Source organism: Hyla sarda, chromosome 1 (genome assembly GCF_029499605.1).
Source record: "Hyla sarda isolate aHylSar1 chromosome 1, aHylSar1.hap1, whole genome shotgun sequence".
NCBI lineage: Eukaryota > Metazoa > Chordata > Amphibia > Anura > Hylidae > Hyla > Hyla sarda.
Window position 1 is genome coordinate 242,784,594 of NC_079189.1, and position 20,098 is coordinate 242,804,691.

At 44.0% G+C, this 20,098-nt stretch overlaps 1 protein-coding gene across 4 annotated transcripts in view; it reads left to right on the forward strand.

The window, feature by feature from the left end:
• The first annotated feature begins 2,410 nt into the window (after positions 1–2,410).
• The window catches only part of TEKTIP1 (tektin bundle interacting protein 1), a 75,112-nt gene continuing 57,424 nt past the window's right edge, over positions 2,411–20,098 (forward strand). For 2 of the 4 annotated variants that reach the window (XM_056569706.1, XM_056569693.1), the window contains exons 1-3: positions 2,411–2,544; positions 10,337–10,518; positions 15,012–15,137. In XM_056569706.1, coding sequence (XP_056425681.1) covers positions 2,471–2,544; positions 10,337–10,518; positions 15,012–15,137 — 382 coding nt within the window. In that variant the 5' untranslated portion in view covers positions 2,411–2,470. Of the gene's footprint in view, positions 2,545–10,336; positions 10,519–15,011; positions 15,138–17,787; positions 18,111–20,098 lie in introns of those variants that run through there. The other 2 variants (XM_056569701.1, XM_056569714.1) reach the window with 2 other exon arrangements.

Genomic DNA, 20,098 nt, shown 5'->3' on the forward strand with positions numbered 1-20,098 from the left:
CAACAACCATGTGAGCCTTTCTGCGTATAGTACACTTATGGAATCCGTCTCCATTACCCACTTGGGTCATGATTAATGTGGTTTGGTCTTCAGAATATTCAAGTGATGTTCCCAACTGTGTGGGGTAAAAAGTGGGTGCCAATACAACAGGTCCCCATCCCCATATACAGTCATTATAACAGGTCCCCATCCCACCACATACAGCCATTATAACAGGTCCCTAAATAACTATGGGTTATTGCCCCTTTATACTATAGTGTCTATACTCTTGTTTTGAAGATATTTTCCCAATTTATACTGTTAAGGGCTTCTCTTTTCTTGTGGCTCCTTTAAAGGTTACGTTATTGAAGGAAAAGTTATAATATATTATATTGTGGTCACTATTTCCTAGGTGTCCTTCTACCTGCATATTAGTTACTATATCAGGTCTTCTGGTTAATATTAAAGGGGTATTCCAGGCAAAAACTTTTTTTTATATATCAACTGGCTCCGGAAAGTTAAACAGATTTGTAAATTACTTCTATTAAAAAATCTTAATCCTTCCAATAGTTATTAGCTTCTGAAGTTTTCTGTCTAACTGCTCAATGATGATGTCATGTCACGGGAGCTGTGCATGATGGGAAAATATCCCCATAGGAGCTGCACAGCTCCTGGGACGTGAGTCATCAGAGAGCAGTTAGACAGAAAACAGCAACTCAACTTCAGAAGCTTATAACTATTGGAAGGATTAAGATTTTTTAATAGAAGTAATTTACAAATCTGTTTAACTTTTCGAAGTCAGATGATATATAAAAAAAAGTTTTTGCCTGGAATACCCCTTTAAGTCCAGTAGGGCGCCCCCTCTAGTCGGGTTCTGCACCATTCGGGTCAGATAATTGTCTTTAGCTATAAGCTGAAACCTGTTTCCTTTATAAGATTCACAGGGCTAAGTTTACCAGTTCATATTGGGGTAGTTTAAGTTCCCCATAATAAGGACCTCATTGGGATTTGCATAGTCATATACACTTTCTTTTTGGGACCTGTCCCCATAGTAGCTAGTGAGAGGCTCTGTGCCTACTAAGTAACCATACAAAAATACAGAATACAGAGCAAGCTGCTAAGCTGAGATGTATTTACTCCAATCATTTTACCCTTTCCTCAAGCTGTGGGCAAACACTGCTCCCTTCAGTGTGCCCTACAGCTCTGTACTATACCAATGTGAGATCTCTGAGACTACAATGCCATAAGTGCTCCCCTTGCATGGAAAAAAATTCTGGTGTTAATTTTAACGGCTCATTTATGCCCCGATTTGTGCCTCCAAAGGCAAAGATACGTAATTATCTATGTATCCATGCTTGGGCAGGAAGGGGGCTCCTTTATTTCAATGGCCTGAGCGTAGTCAGCTAGTGATTACTGTTGGGGTATTTTACGAGCATCTACAAGTTTTGGCTTACCGTATATACTCGAGTATAAGCCGAGTTTTTCAGCACGATTTTTCGTGCTGAAAACACCCCCCTCGGCTTATTCTCGAGTGAACTCTCCGCCCTCAGTGGTCTTCAACCTGCGGACCTCCAGATGTTTCAAAACTACAACTCCCAGCATGCCCGGACAGCCGATGGCTTTCCGGGCATGCTGGGAGTTGTAGTTTTGGAACATCTGGAGGTCTGCAGGTTGAAGACCACTGTATTCAGACATTGACAAGCAGTGATGATGAAGGGGGACAAAACTCGAACTTGACTCGAACTTGACCCGAAATGACCCGAACTTAGTCATTAGCTGACTACTCACTGACTACTACATTGAAATGAATGAGGACTGTGCCTGTCCATGGATAGGTCGGCATGTCATTTTGGCAGCTTCCTGACGTATGTGCATCGGAGGCACAAATTGTGCCTTGAAATCACATATATGCAAAAGGGAAACCAATCAAAACTACAGGTCACGGCACAAAAAATAGCCTTCATTAAGCCCCGTAAACGGAAAAATGAGAACATTATAGGGGTCAGAATAGGGCAATTGTAAACAAATTTTGTTTAAAAAGTTTGAGCTTTACAGTAATAGTAAAACATGTAAACATCGGTATTAATTTATCGTACTGATCCACATGATAAAAAGAGTATGTTACTTTCACCATAAAGTGCACTGCGTAAAAACGAAACCCTCTAAAAGGTGCAAAATTGCGTTGTTGTTTTTTTTTCTTTCATTTTCCCCACAAAATAATATTTTTTGGGTTGCACCACACATTTTAGGTGTCATTACAAAGTGCCACTGGTTGGGCAAAAAAAAAAAAAAAAAAGAGATGCAAGCCCTCCTAAAATAATACATTGCAGGTGAAAGTAGCCTCTTCTAGTCACAAGGTGGCAGTTGCCATCTGTAGAGTTATCTTGTTACTTCACTTTTGGTTGCTATGGTGAGCATTGTGGAACACAACATTACATGACTAGTACAGTCACAGTGCTCACATTATCTGTGTAAGACCATAGGCACTGGCATGGAGCTGCCTACAGAAAAAAAACATGTCTCCTGCAGGTCATTGGAGACAGAATTTCCAAAATCCATTGAAAGGTGAGAGGAACATTTGAAACAAATCTTATTTTCTGTTGTAATGATGTGATGTGTTAATCTGTCCTGGCCTCTAAAAACTGTATTGCACCAAAGCCTCGCTGTTTGTTTTGTAATGACTGTGGCTTAGACTAGACTAGCATGTCCACCCGATTGGACAATCTGCAAATAGCATGTTCCGATGGCGTTAGGACCGCTTGGAAATGTGCCGTCTCTATTGATGGCAATGCATTTTGGCAGAGTGGAATTGCAATTTCTTGGGGCGGAAACATCTGCAAATTCCGCTGTGTGCTTAGTGCAGCAGAATCAAATTGAAAACAACAGGACTCTGCTGTAAAGGAATTTCCAAGCAGAGTTTTTCTGGTGAAATTACGCCATGAACATACCCTTATTACTGGAAAAGGTAAGAGCACAGAGCTAATTTAGTGCAACATTGTTGTTTGTCAGTGTTTTAATGTGCTTTGAAGTTTTTACTACACAGGGCCTTGAGGAAAGGGACCCCTCATAAGCTATGTTTACACCTCGGAATGTCCACACAGAAAATCCTGCACGCTAGGACCACACAGGAATGAAGTGTGAACACGTCCTTACAGTGGTCAGGGATGCACCTATTTCACTAACTTTTATTATGCCTCTTCTTTTACTAGGTCTCAATCTCAAGACCTGATGTATGGGAGGCAAAAACACTAACTTTGAGACACTTTTGTATATGAGATGATTTCCTATGCCTTAAAACCTTAATGGTATTCTCCTTCACATTCATAATGTGCTGCTATACAGAGATTTGTATGTTCTAGTACATTAAAGGTAAAATAAGGATCAAAAGTAAAATTTACTTTTACTTTAATTAACCTCTTAACCCACTTGTGTACGTCATGGTGCCATTAAAGGGGTACACCATTACCTTGCTGTCGGAGCTCCGCTTTCCACTGTCCGGAAGTTTTTGTTCCGAACGATGTGTGTGCGGGCTTCCGTGTTCAGGGCCGCCCCTCGTGACATCATGCCCGCCCCCTCAACGAAAGTCTATGGGAAGGGGGCGACAATGCGATTTTGGAGAGCGAATTTTGCTGAAATGGTTTTTGGTGGGCATGTTGCTTTCAGGAAGCCCCCAATGGTGCCAGAACAGCAAAAAAAAAAAACAAAAAAAAAAACGGGCTCTCCTTCCCAGATTAATTTCCCCCATCACATTTAGGACATCTTTGTGTCCCGAAAGATCTTTATGGGACACAAGGATGTCCCGTTACCTTTCTGCGCCTCCCCGCTAACTTTAAAAATGTAGGGGCTGCGGGCTGACGGGAGGAAGCGCAAGCAGGGATGTCACTGACGTCCCTGCGTGCGCCCATAGGAGCAGAGCAGTGAGGACATGAGCATGGTAAGTTACCAGCGGCGCGTCATCTTCAGTGCTCTTGCCACCGCTCCTCAGGTCCCAGGACATTCTGCTATGGCCTATAGGCCATAGCAGTAGATCATGACCCCTGACCGGAGGAGCGGTGGTCGGAGCCCTGAAGTGGGGCAGTACACAGACATACAGCCTCCAAACATACACTTTGTATGGCTGAAGGCTGTATGTCTGTGGGGGCCACTGCCTACCTAATGTGAGGGAACTACAACCTAATGTGTGGGAACTATACTGCCAATCTAATGTGGGGGAACTATACTGCCAACCTAATGTGGGGGAATTATGCTGCCAACCTAATTTGGGGGAACTTTACTGCCAACCTAATGTGGGTGGAACTATGATGCCTACCTAATGTAGGGGAACAATGCTGCCTACCTAATGTGGGGGAACTATACTGCCAACCTAATGTGGGGGAACAATACTGCCAACCTATTGTGGGGGAACTATACTGCCAACCTAATATGGGGGGAACTATGCTGCCTACCTAATGTGGGGGGAACTATGCTGCCAACCTAATGTGGGGGTACTATGCTGCCAACCTAATGTGGGGAAACTTTGCTACCAACCTAATGTGGGGGAACTATGCTGCCAACCTAATGTGGGGAAACTTTGCTACCAACCTAATGTGGGGGAACTATGCGGCCAACCTAATGTGGGGGAACTATGCTGCCAACCTAATGTGTGGGAACTATGCTGCCAACCTAATGTGGAGGAACTATGCTGCCAACCTAGTGTGGGGGAACTATGCTGCCAACCTAGTGTGGGGGAACTATGCCGCCAACCTAGTGTGGGGGAACTATGCCGCCAACCTAGTGTGGGGGAACTATGCCGCCAACCTAGTGTGGGGGAACTATGCCGCCAATCTAGTGTGGGGGAACTATGCCGCCAACCTAGTGTGGGGGAACTATACCGCCTACCTAGTGTGGGGGAACTATGCCGCCTACCTAGTGTGTGGGAACTATGCCGCCAACCTAGTGTGGGGGAGCTATGCCGCCAACCTAGTGTGGGGGAACTATGCTGCCAACCTAGTGTGAGGGAACTATGCTGCCAACCTAGTGTGGGGGAACTATGCTGCGTACTTAAAGGGGTACTCCACTGCCCCAGCGTTCCGAACCCTGGGTGCGGGCTGCAGGGGTTGTGACGTCACAGCCATGCCCCTTGTGACGTCACACCACGCCCCTCAATGCAAGTCTTTGGGAGGGGGCATGTTGACCACCACACTATACTCTGATAGTGCCCCTCCTGAGACTAGACTCTGGATCCGCCCCTGCCCTAAACTGTTGCCTTGAAATACGACAGGGCTCAGAAGTGAGAGAGCAACATGAGCATTTGAGACCTAAATTAGGGATTACAGTTGGACCCAGATGCAAGCATGGCATTTTCCTCCTCCACCAAAATACCCTACGGTAGTGTTCCCGAAACAGGGTGCCTCCAGCTGTTGAAAAACTCCCAGCATGCCTGGACAGTCAATGGCTGTCCGGCAATACTGGGAGTTGTTGTTTTGCAACAGCTGGAGGCTACGTTTTGGAAACAGTGAAGTTTTTTATTTTTTATGGGGGAGGGGGGAGTTTAACCGTGTAAGGGTGTGTATATGTAGTGTTTTACCCTTCATTTTGTGTAAGTATAATGTAATGTAGTGTTTTTAGGGTACATTCACACGGGCGGGGGTTCACAGCATTTTTCCGCTGGGAGTTTGAGTTGCAGCGGAAAATTTGCAGCAGCTCAAACTTGCAGTGAGAAACTCACTGACAATCCCCATCCGAGTGAATGTACCCTGTACATTCACATGGGGAGGTGGAACCTCCAGCTGTTGCAAAATTACAACTCCCAGCATGCACTGACAGACCGTGGATGATGGGAGTTGTAGTTATGCAACAGCTGGAGGCACACTGGTTGCGAAATACTGAGTTAGGTAACAAACCCTAACTAATGTTTTGCAACCAATGTGCCTTCAGCTGTTGCAAAACTAAAACTCTCAGCATGCACTGACAGCTGAAGGGCCTTCTGGGAGTTGTAGTTGTGCCTTCGGCTGCTGAATAACTACAACTCCGAGCATGCACAGACAGCCAAAGGGCATGCTGGGAGTTGTTCTTGTGCCTCTGGCTATTGCATAACTACAACTCCCAGCATGTCCTTTGGCTGTGCATGCTGGGAGCTGTTGCTAAACAACAGCAGGACGCACAGCCTTACCTCCTGCTGCTGCTGTCCTCTCCTCACTGCCGATCATCGCCGTGGGCCATGAGGCGATTTGCTGCGATCGTTGACATAGGAGGGTCTCAGAACCCCCCCAACTGTTTGCACAGGATACCTGCTGAATGATTTTAGCAGGCATCCTGTTCCGTTCACCGCCTGGCTACCGGTGGTGAACGGAAACGTCCAGGGCATACAGGTACGCCCTGGGTCCTTAAGTCCCAGGACGCCATGGCGTACCTGTACGCCATGTGTCTTGGACGGGTTAATATATCACAGTGAACAGCACAACCACAAAGAATACCAAAGGCTACAATAGCTGATTGATTTAATGACGCAAGGGTGTTTTGGCGTTAATGACACAGCAAATTTTTTATTTTTGTGTTGTTGTTTTTTTTTCCTTCTCACCTTTTAAATTATATCTCTTTCAATTTTCTACCTACAGGCTCATATGAGAGCTTGTTTTATGCAGGACCATTTTTTTAGTCCCCATAGAGGGCAATTACATGCAATCATTTAATTGCTAACACTGTTTAATGCTATGCCAAGGGCACAGCATTGATCAATGTTATCAGTGCTCCACTTATACAGGCCGATAAGCGACAATCTGGCAGCACATAGATGGGTAAGTGACTTTGAGCTGTCATCTCAGCTGATCAGGACCCTGCAATTACTACGAAGAGGTCCCAATTGGCCCCCCTAACCCTGGGATATAAAGGGTTAATGCTGTGCATTAGAGGTTAATCCTGGCTGCTTATAGCAGCCATTTCTCGCCGGCTCTGAAGCAAGCACAGCTCCTGCCTTTGCTTCAAAGATGGTAAACATAAAATTATTTAAATATACGCCATTTCATGTTAATGTATTCCTGTTCATGACATAACTATACATCATAGTAACATAGATCATAAGGTTTAAAAAAGACCAGAATCCATCAAGTTCAACCTATAACCCTAATGAGTCCCTATTGAGTTGATCCAGAAGAAGCCAAAAAAAAACTCATACTTGAGGTAAATATTCCTTCCCGACTCCAAATATGGCAGTCAGAATAAATCCCTGGATCAACCTCTGTTCTTACAGTAAAGAATCTACGTCAGTACTGTTGTAGAAACCTTCTTTCCTCTAGAAGTAGAGGATGCCCCCTTGTTAAAAGATACAGTCCGGGGTATAAATAGATCATGGGAGAGATCTCTGTAAGGTCCCCGGATATATTTATACATAGTTATTTGATCTCCTCTAAACTAAATAACCCTAATTCTGATAATCTTTCTGGGTACTGTAGTCCTCCCATTCCCCGTATTACCTTGGTTGCCCGTCTTTGAACCCTCTCCAGCTCTACTATATCTTTCTTGTACACTGGTGCCCAGTACTGTACACAGTATTCCATGTGTGGTCTGACTAGTGATTTGTACAGCGGTAGAATTATTTCCTTGTCGTGGGCATCTATGCCCCTATTGATGCAACCCATGATTTTATCTGCCTTGACAGCAGCTGCCTGACACTAGTCACTACAGCTAAATTTACTGTTAACTAAGACTCCCAAGTCCTTTTCCACGTCAGTCGTCCCAAGTGTTCTCCCATTTAATACATAATCCCAGCCTGGATTTTTCCTCCCCATGTGCAATACCTTACATTTATCAGTGTTGAACCTCATCTGCCACTTCTCAGCCCAAACCTCCAACCTATCCAGATCGATTTGTAACAGTGCACAGTCCTCTATAGTGTTTTCCGCTTTACAGAGTTTAGTATCATCTACAAAGATTGCTACTTTACTATTCAACCCCTCTACAAGGTCATTAATAAATATATTAAATACAATAGGACCCAAGACAGTCACCCTACCAGAATAAGCACAATTAATAATACCACATCCAGCGATTTCCCCTGGTCCAGTCTAGAGCTCACCTCCTCATAAAAGCTGATCAGGTTAGTTTGACAGGACCGATCCCTCATAAAATCATGCTGATATGGGGTCATACATTTATTTTTTATCAAGATACCCAAAAATAACATCCCTTAGAAAACCCTCAAACAATTTGCATACAACAGAGTATAAAGGGGTATTCCAGGATTTTTTTTTTTATTTGACTATGCTACAGGGGCTGTAAATTTAGTGTAGTTCATTGTGTTTTCTCACAATTCTTATGTGATTTTCACCCCAATTTGTATTTTAACAGCATACAAAATGACTGTTGTCTCAGATTTTTCCCAGGTTGCAATGCGGCTGAGACCTGACTCACTAGTCAGCTGATGACAGGGAGCCTGTCTGCTTCAATGGGTGGAGGAATTGCTTGGTGGGAGAGATTAATCTACAACTAATGCAACAATTGTAGGCACCCTGATTGAAAACCACAGGTCTTTTTGAATGGATGCAGCTCATTTATGTTTCAATGGGTGGGGTGGCTGATACGTGGGAGGGAGGAAAATGGAATTATGGGATTTGTAGTCAAAAAAAGAAAAGTCAAACAGGAAATACCAGTTCACAAAAAGTTAGCCACAGTATTATGGTAATCTCACAACATAGCCATTTAGCCCCAAGACAAGCGCAGATCCTTCCTAAGCATGTCCATTACTGTCTGGCAGGTACGTACTAAAATCACCTTATGGTGGATAACCCCTTTAAACTAACAGGTCTATAATGCCCAGGGTCACCTTTTGACCCCCCTTTGGCACCACATTTGCTATGCTCCAGTCCTGGTGAACAGTCCCTGTTACTACAGAGTCCCTGAATATTAAAAAATAGGGGTCTGTCTATTACATTACTTAATTCCTTTAGAACATGGGGGGGGGGTGAATGCCATCTAGACTGGCGATTTGTCTATTTAGATTTTTTGTAGGCGGCACTGTACTTCTTCCTGGGTACTGGGGAGTTTACGTTAGCTTGCAGTATTTCACCTGGCCTTTCATTTTCCTTGGTGAATCCAGTGGAGAAGAATTTGTTTAATATATTTGCTTTTTCCTGATCCCCATTTATCATTTATTCCTCATCATTTTTTAATGGGCCTACAGTTTAATTCTTGACCATAGGGTGGGAATGGGTTAAAGGGGTTATCCAGGAATAGAAAAACAGAGCTGCTTTCTTTCAAAAACTTCCCATCTGTCTCCAGGTTGGGTGTGGTTCTGCAGCTCAGTTTCATTAAAGTGAAAAGAGCCAAGTTGTAAAACCACCCCCAATCTAGAGACAGACATGGAGCTGAAAGAAATTATGTGTTTTTCTATTCCTGGATAACCTCTTTAAGGTAATAAAACATAAAAACTATATAAATTGGGTATTACTGTTATCATATTTACCTTTGGAATAAAGAGGGCAAGTCTGATTTAGTATTGTAAACCTGACCGGCTTTTGTTGGGTTGTGTGCCAAAATTTGTGCCTGAGCTAGGTCTTGCACCTCAAGGAAAAGGTGTGGTTGACCAGAAAAGGGGTGTGGCCAGTCAAAAAGGGGCAGTCTACTATCAAATTCACAGAAAATCCTGTACAAGAAAAAACTGGTCAGAACTTTCCCAACCTATGAATCTCCATAGTAAATAATGGAATCATGCCAGTCTGAAACAACATTTCACACTAATAAAAACTCAACAATCTTAGTAAATCAGGGGAGGTTTGCTTTATTGTGAACAGCTTAAAAATGACCGCTCCCCCCCCCCCCATGCATATTAATGTGCTTAAAGGGGTACTCCAGTGGAAAACTATTTTTTAACTGGTGCCGCTAAGTTAAACAGATTTGTAAATGACTTCTATTTAAAAATCTTAATCCTTCCAGTACTTAACAGCTGCTGTGTGCTCCAGAGGAAGTTGTATTTCTTTCTGGGGTTCTTTTCAGTCTGACCACAGTGCTATCTGCTGACACCTCTGTCCGTATCAGGAACTGTCCAGAGCAGGAGAGGTTTACTATGGGAATTAGCTTTTACTCTGGTCAGTTCGTGACACGGACAGAGGTGTCAGCGGAGAGCACTGTGGTCAGACTGAAAAGAATTCCAGAAAGAAATACAACTTCCTGTGGAGCACACAGCAGCTGATAAGTACTGGAAGGATTAAGATTTTTAAATAGAAATAATTTACAAATCTGTTTAACTTTCTGGCACCAGTTGATAAAAAAAAAAAAAAAAAAAAGTGTTTTCCACCAGAGTACCCTTTAAAAAGACATAATAAAACTGATATTCATTTGAGCTGTAAAGTGTAACAATTTAATTAATCTTTATTTTTTCTAGTTTTAAGTCTGTGTCACTACATGGACCTTCCAACTCCCTCATCTTGCAACAGGCAGTCTCCTTTACCTCGGGTCCTTGGGGTTTAGATGTTAAGTCAAATACATTGCACACAAACAAGCGAGAGGCTTTCGTTCGATGGCAAAATGAATACAGACAAAGAGAGCGGACTGTGCTCCACCCCAGTAAGTATACAATGAAGAGTCCAAGTAAAGTAAATTTTAGTCAAGGACACTGGGACACATATTCTAAGCAGCACCAGTGGCATATTTGCTCCAAAGCCGCAGATTTTCTACAAAACAAATATGACGCTTGCGCCAACCAGGAGGGAAGGCAGCATGGCTTTGCATGGAGGAGGCACACCCACCTTACATGGGATTTTAGACCAAATTTGCGTAGCTGGCTTAGCTTCAATGCTGGGTGAAACAGGCAGTCACAGAGCCAATGGATTTATTAAGAGGCATGTCCTTGGAATTTTCTGGATTTTTTTGTTGTTATTCGGTCTCTCACTGTTCAAATAAACCTGCCATTAAATGTATAGCCTGATCATTTCTTTGTCAGTTGGCAAATGTACAATTTTTTTTTTACTTCCCTGTACCTCTGCAGCAGCTCTAAACAAATATCACAGTGCTGCACAAAATACTTCTCCAGCAGTGCCAAATGCTACAGAGTTGCAGAGAAGTCGGGTCGCCTGGATTATCCGGATAGGAAAAAGAGGGTTTTTGGGGCACACACCGTTGTGAGACGGATAAACCGCGGACACCGTGTAAAATAAAAACATGAATTTATAACGGACAACGCGTTTTAGAAGCTTTTGCTTCCTTTATCAAGTCATGATAAAGGAAGCACAAGCTTCCGAAACGCGTTGTCCATAATAAATTCATGTTTTTATTTTACATGGTGTTCGCGGTTTATCCATGTCACCATGGTGTGCGCCCCAAAGACCCTCTTTTTCCTATCTGGACAATGCAGGCGACCGAGGCTTTTTTGCATTTCTGTTCGCTGTGACGGGCTTTGGGTTGGTGGCAGCCTCTGAAATTGTCACAAGGCGATATAAAGTGTTGAGCTCTAAGTTCAACCCTCCCAGGTAAGCAGTTTTTCTGGTATCTTTCACCTGTTTTACCTGAGGTAACGGCACCAGGCAGTGCCACAATTGTGTTTGGTTTTTCTTTACATATCTCTCTCAATGTTACAGAGTGGCACCACTGGTAATAGTACTGTCCCCATTCCCATCCCTCCCCCACCAGCAGCTGTGATGTCCCCATTCACACCCCTCCCCCACTAACAGTTGTCCCCATTCCTACTTCTTATTCACTTGAAGCAGTACTGTCCCCTTTCCCAGTCCTCTTCAAACTGACAGTAATTCTGTTCCCATATCCTCTTCGCAACCCTGAAGTATCACTGTGTTTCTAACCCTTTCACAATTGTCCTCTGCCTTATTGGCAGCAGCATTTACCCCACCCTTTTCAGATTGTCAGAACAGGAGATACTGAAGGTAGTAGGCAGGGCCAGACTGGGAACAAAAATAGGCCTGGGCATTTTAGACTAAGCAGCCCACTTGACCATGGGTGTGGCTACATGAAGGCAGATCCACAAAGGGGGAGTGGAAAAATGTTAGTCATAGTTGGGTATCATAGTGTATATAACAGAAAAAAAATTATATACTATATAAATATCACCATATATATAACCATTATACTGTTACTGTTAGGATTCGGCAGGCAGGAGGTGGATCCTCTGTGTCAGAGAGGGATTGGCGTGGACCGTGTCGGTGGACCGGTTCTAAGTTGCTACTGGTTTTCACCAGAGCCCGCCGCAAAGCGGGATGGTCTTGCAGCGGCGGTAGCAACCAGGTCGTATCTACCGGCAACGGCTCAACCTCTCTGACTGCTGAGATAGGCGTGGTACAAGGGATAAGGCAAGAGCAAGGTCGGACGTAGCAGAAGGTCAGGGCAGGCAGCAAGGATCGTAGTCAGGGGCAACGGCAGGAGGTCTGGAACACAAGCTAGGAACACACAAGGAAAGGCTTTCACTGGCACAAGGGCAACAAGATCCGGCAAGGAAGTGCAGGGGAAGTGAGGTTATATGGACAGGGGGCAGGTGGAAGCTAATCAGACTGATTGGGCCAGGCACCAATCACTGGTGCACTGGCCCTTTAAACCTTAGAGAGCTGGCGCGCGCGCCCTAGAGAGCGGAGCCGCGCGCGCCAGAACATGACAGCCGGTGACCGGGACGGGTAAGTGATTTGGGATGCGATTCGCAAGCGGGCGCGTCCCGCTATGCGAATCACAACCCCGCTGGCAGAGTCAGTGCAGCGCTCCCGGTCAGCGGGTCTGACCAGGGCACTGCAGAGAGAGGAACGCTGCGAGCGCTCCGGGGAGGAGCAGGGACCCGGAGCGCTCGGCGTAACAGCTACTAACCAAATCCTGTATACTCAAACCAATATTACCAGTATACAAGTATACATATTACTCTAACTGTATATACATATATTATTCTTTTTGTTCCCAGTACCGCTCCACAGTTCTGGTACACTTTAGAGTTTTTAGTAAAGAATCACGGCTAAATTCTGGGCACATACACTTACACAAATGGTTACAAATAAACTTCTTGACAAGTTCGTCAGGCACTTCTTAAACGTTGCATAACCTGTAGACAACAAAAGTACTTCATTTCTTTAACTTGAAAACTTGCCATACCAGCCTCGCCTGTCGGACTGCTTCCGAGGCTGAGACATGTAGCTGGGTCCACGGGACTGTGCCCCCTCTAAAGGACCCACTTGGGTGTTCCAGTTCAGTAGACTCTGTAATGGCGGGGCTGATGGTGACCACCATTTGTACTGCAGTGGCTTGCGCCACTGGGGGAATAGCAGTTGATGCCTGTAGGGCCAGCCAAACCTCCTCTGCAGGAGTAGGTGCCGCGCGCTATTAACCCTTTATACGTGGCGATCAAAGTTGATCGCCCCATCTAAAATGAAAATAAAAGCTTCACGGCAGCTCAGTCGCGATAAAATAGCGATGTCCCAAACAGCTAGGACGCGAGCGGAGGTCCCCTTACCTTGCTCCCCCTATGGGAGCTATAACACTGCAAAAAAAGTGGAAAAAAAAAGTTAATAAAGATCATTTAACCCTAATAAAAGTTTGAATCACCCCCCCTTTTCCCATAAAAAAACTGTGTAAATAAATATATGTGGTATCGCCGCGTGTGGAAATGTCTGAACTATAAAATATATCGTTATTTAAACTGCACGGTCAATGGCCAAAGTCCGAAATAGTGTATTTTTGGTCACTTTTTATATCATGAAAAAATGAATAAAAAGCGATCAAAAAGTCAGATCATTACAAAAATGGCACCGATAAAAACTTCAGAACACGGCGCGATAAATGAGCCCTCATACCGGCCCATACACGGAAAAATAAAAAAGTTATAGTGGTCAGAAGATGAGAATTTTTAACATATAAATTTATCTGCATGTAGTTATGATTTTTTTCAGAAGTACTACAAAATTAAACCTATATAAGTAGGATATCATTTTAACCGTATGGACCTACAGAATAAAGATAAGGTGTAATTTTTACCGAAAAATGCACTGCATAGAAACGGAAGCCCCCAAAACGTACAAAATAAAAAAAAATTCTTCAATTTTGTCGCACAATGAATTATTTTTCCTTTTCGCCGTTGATTTTTTGATAAAATGACTAATGTCACTGCAAAGTAGAATTGGTGGCGCAAAAAATAAGCCATCATATGGAATTTTATGTGCAAAATTTAAAGCGTTATGATTTTTAGAAGGTGATGAGGAAAAAATGAAAATGCAAATACGGAAAAACACTGAGTCCTTAGGGGGTTAAAAACATATAAAATGCCATTTGCTGTAATCCAAAAAATCTTCTCCAGAAGGGAACAGGACTAAACAGAACTAAACGGAAGCTCAAGTAGTATACTATAGAAGTGCATTAATAAAATCAAGTGTAAACATAGATCAAGTGCAAAGTGCTTCATAAATGTAACACAAAATTATTAGCTGCAGAGACAAAGTCTCTCAAAACAGTGCCTAAGCATCAGCATATACAAAGTAAATAACAAACGGCATTACCTAGTGGTTTTAAAGATCGATTAGAGCCCCCTTGCTCCTCCTCCAGATCCCTCTTGTAGACAGACCTAGGTTGTAGTCACACACGGCAAGTTTTTTTGGAAAACTGCCACTGCCATTTTTGAGCCAAAGCAAGAAGTGGATCCAGCAGGAACGAGAATTACAAGACCTTCTTCTATATTTCCCATTCCTTTTGAATCCACTAGTTTTGGGTCAAAATCTGCAGTGTCAGCTCCAGCCTGTATAACATGGCTCTTCATCTGTTATATACACTGATAACCTTTCTTCTGCTGGCTGGAAGTTTGGACCTGGCACAGGCCAGGATCCGCATCACATTTTAAATAGTACATTTTCACAACACCTGACATCATAAGTTGCCACCACTGAAGGAACCCAATGCAGACAACTTGGAGGAAAGCTGCTCCCCAGAAACACAGGAGCGTGACTTTTACAGCTGCAATGAAACAGGGATTAGGAGCATTAGCTTGCTTTGCAACCCCACCCAATCATCTGAGCCATGGTCACTAAAAGAGTAACGCCAGCCCAAACCCTTAGATTGTGTCATAATACAAATATGTTTTCCAGGTGCCTCTCAGCTTCTTCGGGAGACAGCATGGTATGATCCCACCCAACCATCTCAGCAGCTGAAGGACTCGGCTCGGTGGGGCACCTTCATATGGAGAGATAAGCCCATCCTTGGTAAAGAATATGGTAAGTAAAACTTAGATGAGAGAACTAACAGAATAAGAGACACAAACAGATAACAAGTTGGGGGATGAGTAAAACAATAACTGTCTTGGTAATGTAACTTGCATTACTGAGAAAAACACTGTTTAATCTCCTGGCGCCCACCATGGCAAATGCCCAGGAGGTGGGCTCTTCTTCTTAGGTGCCCTGAACTCTCTGTATTGAAATCTTCCCCCACCCCTCCTCTTAACTATGATTGACAGCTCTAATGATCTTCTGATTAGATACTAGAGATGTCAATCATAGCTTAAAGGCAGGTCTGGGGAGAATAAATGCAGGGAGCGAAGTCTGTTGCCCTGCAAGCCTGAGGGGTTGCTTAATCCTAAAGAAATGTGGATGTAGTGAAACAAAGAGCAGGAGGACTGGCACAGTAGGCGCTCTATAAGTTCAGGGCAAAGGTGGAAAAGCTGCCCTTGTATCTGAGCAGTCAGTGAGTAGTAGCCTACTAGATAATACCTAGAAAGGGGGGATTAGAGGACAAACCAAGTCTAGGATAAACAGAGGCTGACACTCTGTATCTCTCTATCTCTGTATCAATCTTATAGTCTTTGAATTTAGCAGCAAAGCACATGCAGATCGCTGCTCTATTCAAAGGGGGGGGGGGGGGGGGTTGGGGGAGACCACTGTTGTTCGGTGGTGATTACTAGTGGTGTGTCTGTGCTACGTGAACGTGTAAGAATGACAATCCATAAATTTCCCAAAATAAAAGACCCAATCGCTCTCTTTAAATATATGTGGGGAGAAAATTGGATAGCTGTTAGGATATAAAAGAAAACTGTACCTTTCCTGGAGATGATGGTGGTTGCCGAACTTATAACATTGTCATTTTATTTTTCCAAGTGTCAAGGATGTGGGGCTAAGCTGTTTAACCTCTTTCTGCTGTATGATTTATATAGTGACCCCCCCCCCCCCGACCGACGATGGCCCCGAAATACAATCATTTCAACATACGATGGCCTCTCAGAGGCCATCGCATGTTGAAGGCAGCATCAACATACAATGTTGTCGGGGCCATCCTATAAACGGCTATCCGGCAGCGCAGACTGCTTCAGCTGCTGCCGGATAGCCGTTTAAGGTGCCCCGTGTGGTCCTGTGATGGTCACTCACCTGTCTCCGGAGCTCCAGACCGTCCGCGTCAGGATCCCCAGCATCGCCGTTGCTCTCCTCCGTCGTCATCACTTCGCCGCGCGATGAAGAGCGATGATCCCAGGCAGCAGAGACAGCCCGGGGACGCGGCAACAGTGATGGAGGGCGACATCCAGGGCAGCGGTGACGGGTCCGGAGCGGCGGGGACAGGTGAGTATAACTTCCTATACTTTTCATTGCACGGATCCCTCAACATACGATGGTTTCAACTAACGATGGTTCATTTGGAACGAATTACCATCGTATGTTGAGGGACCACTGTATATAAGTCATGGTGGTAAGGTACCTAATGCTCTGTGATGGATATAGTCATCGCAGAATGTTCCTGGACTCAGAATCTGAGTCCACAGAATGGCGCCAGGAGCAAGCTGTCATAGACAGCCGGGCTCCTGCTGCAACTTTCAGGAGCAGAATTGTTCTTTACTCCCAGCAGTTAACCCTACAAATGCTGCGGTTATTGTGTCCGCTGTATCTAGAGGCCTGACAGAGTGAGGGCGCTGCCAGCATCACATTGGCAACCCTGTGATGCAATGCAGGTCGTCATGGTAGTCAGAGACCAAATCAAGGCCTCTGGTCAGCTAGCTATGGAAGCCACAGGCTAGGTCTCACAGGCTTACTGTCAGTGTTGTTCTGACAATGTATACTACACAGCAGTACAAAAAAAAAAAAAAAAAAAAAAAAAAAAGAAAAACATCCCTTTCCCTTTAAAGCTCCTTATCAATAAAAATGTAAGAAAAAAAAAAACCATACATAAGCATTACCACATTAACAAACCTATACTATAAAATGGTTATGTAAACAAAAAACAGTGTCAAACTTGATGATCTTGGTCACCTTGCCTCCAAAAAAAGTGAACTAAAAAGACTATATAAATTGGTTACCACTGTAATTGTACCAACCTGTATTAATATGATAACATGTTATTGATACTACATGGTGAACGCCATAGACTTGCTCAATGCTGCGTGGCGTGACATCATGAGGGGGCGGGGCGATGACGTAATGAGCTCCCGTCACCGCCTTTAGCGTTCAGAACAGTTTGTTCCAAACGCTGAGCAGTGGAGTACCCCTTTAAGAGGTTAATTGCCTCAATCTGGCACAGCTCCTCACTTGCCCTCACCTGCCAGCCTTGATTGATGTAAAGGGCCCTGTCTGTCAGTCAAGCAGGAGCTAGTAGGTGAGTGTGAGTGAGGAAGCAAGCTAGGCTGTGACACTTGAGCAGCACAGGCCCACCTCCTTGACACTTGGCTGAGAAAAAAAAAATGGCAATTTATAACATTGACAACTATACCATAACAGCTATACAACAGTATCTGCAGCTTTTAGCAGAAAACAGAGCTGACAGATTACCTTTTTATATGACTTACCTCCAATAACACAACATCATCAAATCTATATCCTCCAACTAAGTCATGGCTTGACATTCATGAACCTGTAATTCATTAAAACACTTTTTTGTCTTTTCCAGTTGTGAACAGACACAAGTTTGGAGTCTAGAAGTGATCCTGTTCAGCCTACCAAGTCTTAACGTTAAGAGGGATAATAAATTGTAAAACAATTTGCAGTGTTTTTCACAATATTACAGTCACCATGCACACACATAGCCTGGGTTTACACATGGGAGAGAGTTATCAAAACCTGTGCAGAGGAAAAGTTGACTAATTGACCATAGTGACCAATCAGATTGCTTCTTTCATTTTACAAAGGGCCTCTGACAAATAAAACCAGCAATCTGATTGGTTGCTATGGGAAACTGGTTAAAGGGGTATTCCAGGCAAAACCTTTTTTTTATATATATATCAACTGGCTCCGGAAAGTTAAACAGATTTGTAAATTACTTCTATTAAAAAATCTTAATCCTTCCAATAGTTATTAGCTTCTGAAGTTTTCTGTCTAACTGCTCAATGAGGATGTCACGTCCCGGGAGCTGTGCATGATGGGAGAATATCCCCATAGGAACTGCACAGCTCCCGGGACGTGAGTCATCAGAGAGCAGTTAGACAGAAAACAACAACTCAACTTCAGAAGCTAATAACTATTGGAAGGATTAAGATTTTTTAATAGAAGTAATTTACAAATCTGTTTAACTTTCCTGAGCCAGTTGATATATAAAAAAAAAGTTTTGGCCTGGGGTACCCCTTTAACTTTTTCTCTACATAAATTTTGATAAATCTCCCCCATAGTATTTTGGTATTTTTAGAATCATTTTAAAACCAAGAGAGCAAGATATATTTCTATTCTTTTTTCTGTGTTGTTCCTCTCCTGTTTTGGCTATATATACTGACCAAAATACTACCTGTGGACCCAGCTTCATTTGGAAATTAGTGTCTAAGCAGGATTTTTACTGTTGGACAGAACTGTGGCTGTTAAAGGGGTACTCCGCCCCTAGACATCTTATCCCCTATCCAAAGGATAGGGGATAAGATGTCAGATCGCCGGGGTCCCGCTGCTGGGGACCCTGGGGATCGCTGCTGCAGCACCCCGCCATCATTACTGCGCAGAGCGAGATCGCTCTGCGCGTAATGACAGGCAATACAGGGGCCGGAGCATCGTTACGTCACAGCTCCGCCCCTCGTGACGTCCCGGCCCGAACCTTTCAATACAAGTCTATGGGAAGGGGGCATAGCGGTCGTCACGCCCCCTGCCATAGACTTGCATTAAGGGGACGGGCAGTGATGTAATGAGGGGCGGAGCCATGACGTCACGCTGCTCCGGCCCCTGTATCGCCCGTCATTACGCACAGAGCGAACTCGCTCTGTGCAGTAATGATGGTGGGGTGCCGCAGCGGCGATCCCCGGGGTCCCCAGCAGCGGGACCGCGGCGATCTAACATCTTATCCCCTATCCTTTGGATTGGGGATAAGATGCCAGGGGCGGAGTACCCCTTTAATGGATTCACAACTTCAAATTGTCAAATTCAAAACTCAATGTTTAACAAAGAATAAAAATGTAACATTTCACTTTAGTCATTGGAATGCATTTATTACTACTATATAACTACTTTAAAAAAAGAATACAAGTTTAAAAATCAAATCTGCGTTGAAAGTTGCATTAGGAGATTCCTGAGTGCTGCCATATTTGCCTAAAGAAACATTTAATGAGAAAAAGCCTCTTGTGACCAGAGCAGATCTCAATATATTTACCACTCTTGTCAATCATTGCTGTCATGTTGCCAGGTGCCACTTTGCTGAAACTTCTGACATTGCCAATAACTGGATATATAAGTGCTACCCACACAACATCCTACATGATAGCTAGAGTCAGAACCTTGTGTCTAGGAAGAGGGCATGATTTGACAAGCTATGATAGAGAGGGGGTGGTTTGGTTGGGCAATATTATGAAGGGGCGTGGCTTGTCACGATGACAAGAGAAAGGGGTGTGGCTTACAAGCTAGGACAAAGTGTCAGAGAAGGGGCGGATCCAGAGTCTAGTCTCGGGAGGGGCACTATCGTAATATTTTGTGTTGGCGAACAGAAAAAGGTGTTTCTTACGGAAGTTACAGGTACGTAATGCTATTAGGTAGGTAGTACCCCATGTAGGTAATGCCCCCAATAGGTAGTGGCCCCTGGTAGGTCATGTCCCCCAGATAGCTGTCCCCTGTATGAAAACCCTCATATAAGCTATGTAGATAGTAGGTAGGCCCCCAATTAGCTTCCTAGTTAGTCCCCATATTAGCTAGGCAGGAACGTAGTAGATAGTCCCCCACATTAGATATGCAGTAGATGTTCTCCCACAATAGGTTAGGCGGCAGATGTTCCCCCACAATTAGGTTAGGCGGCA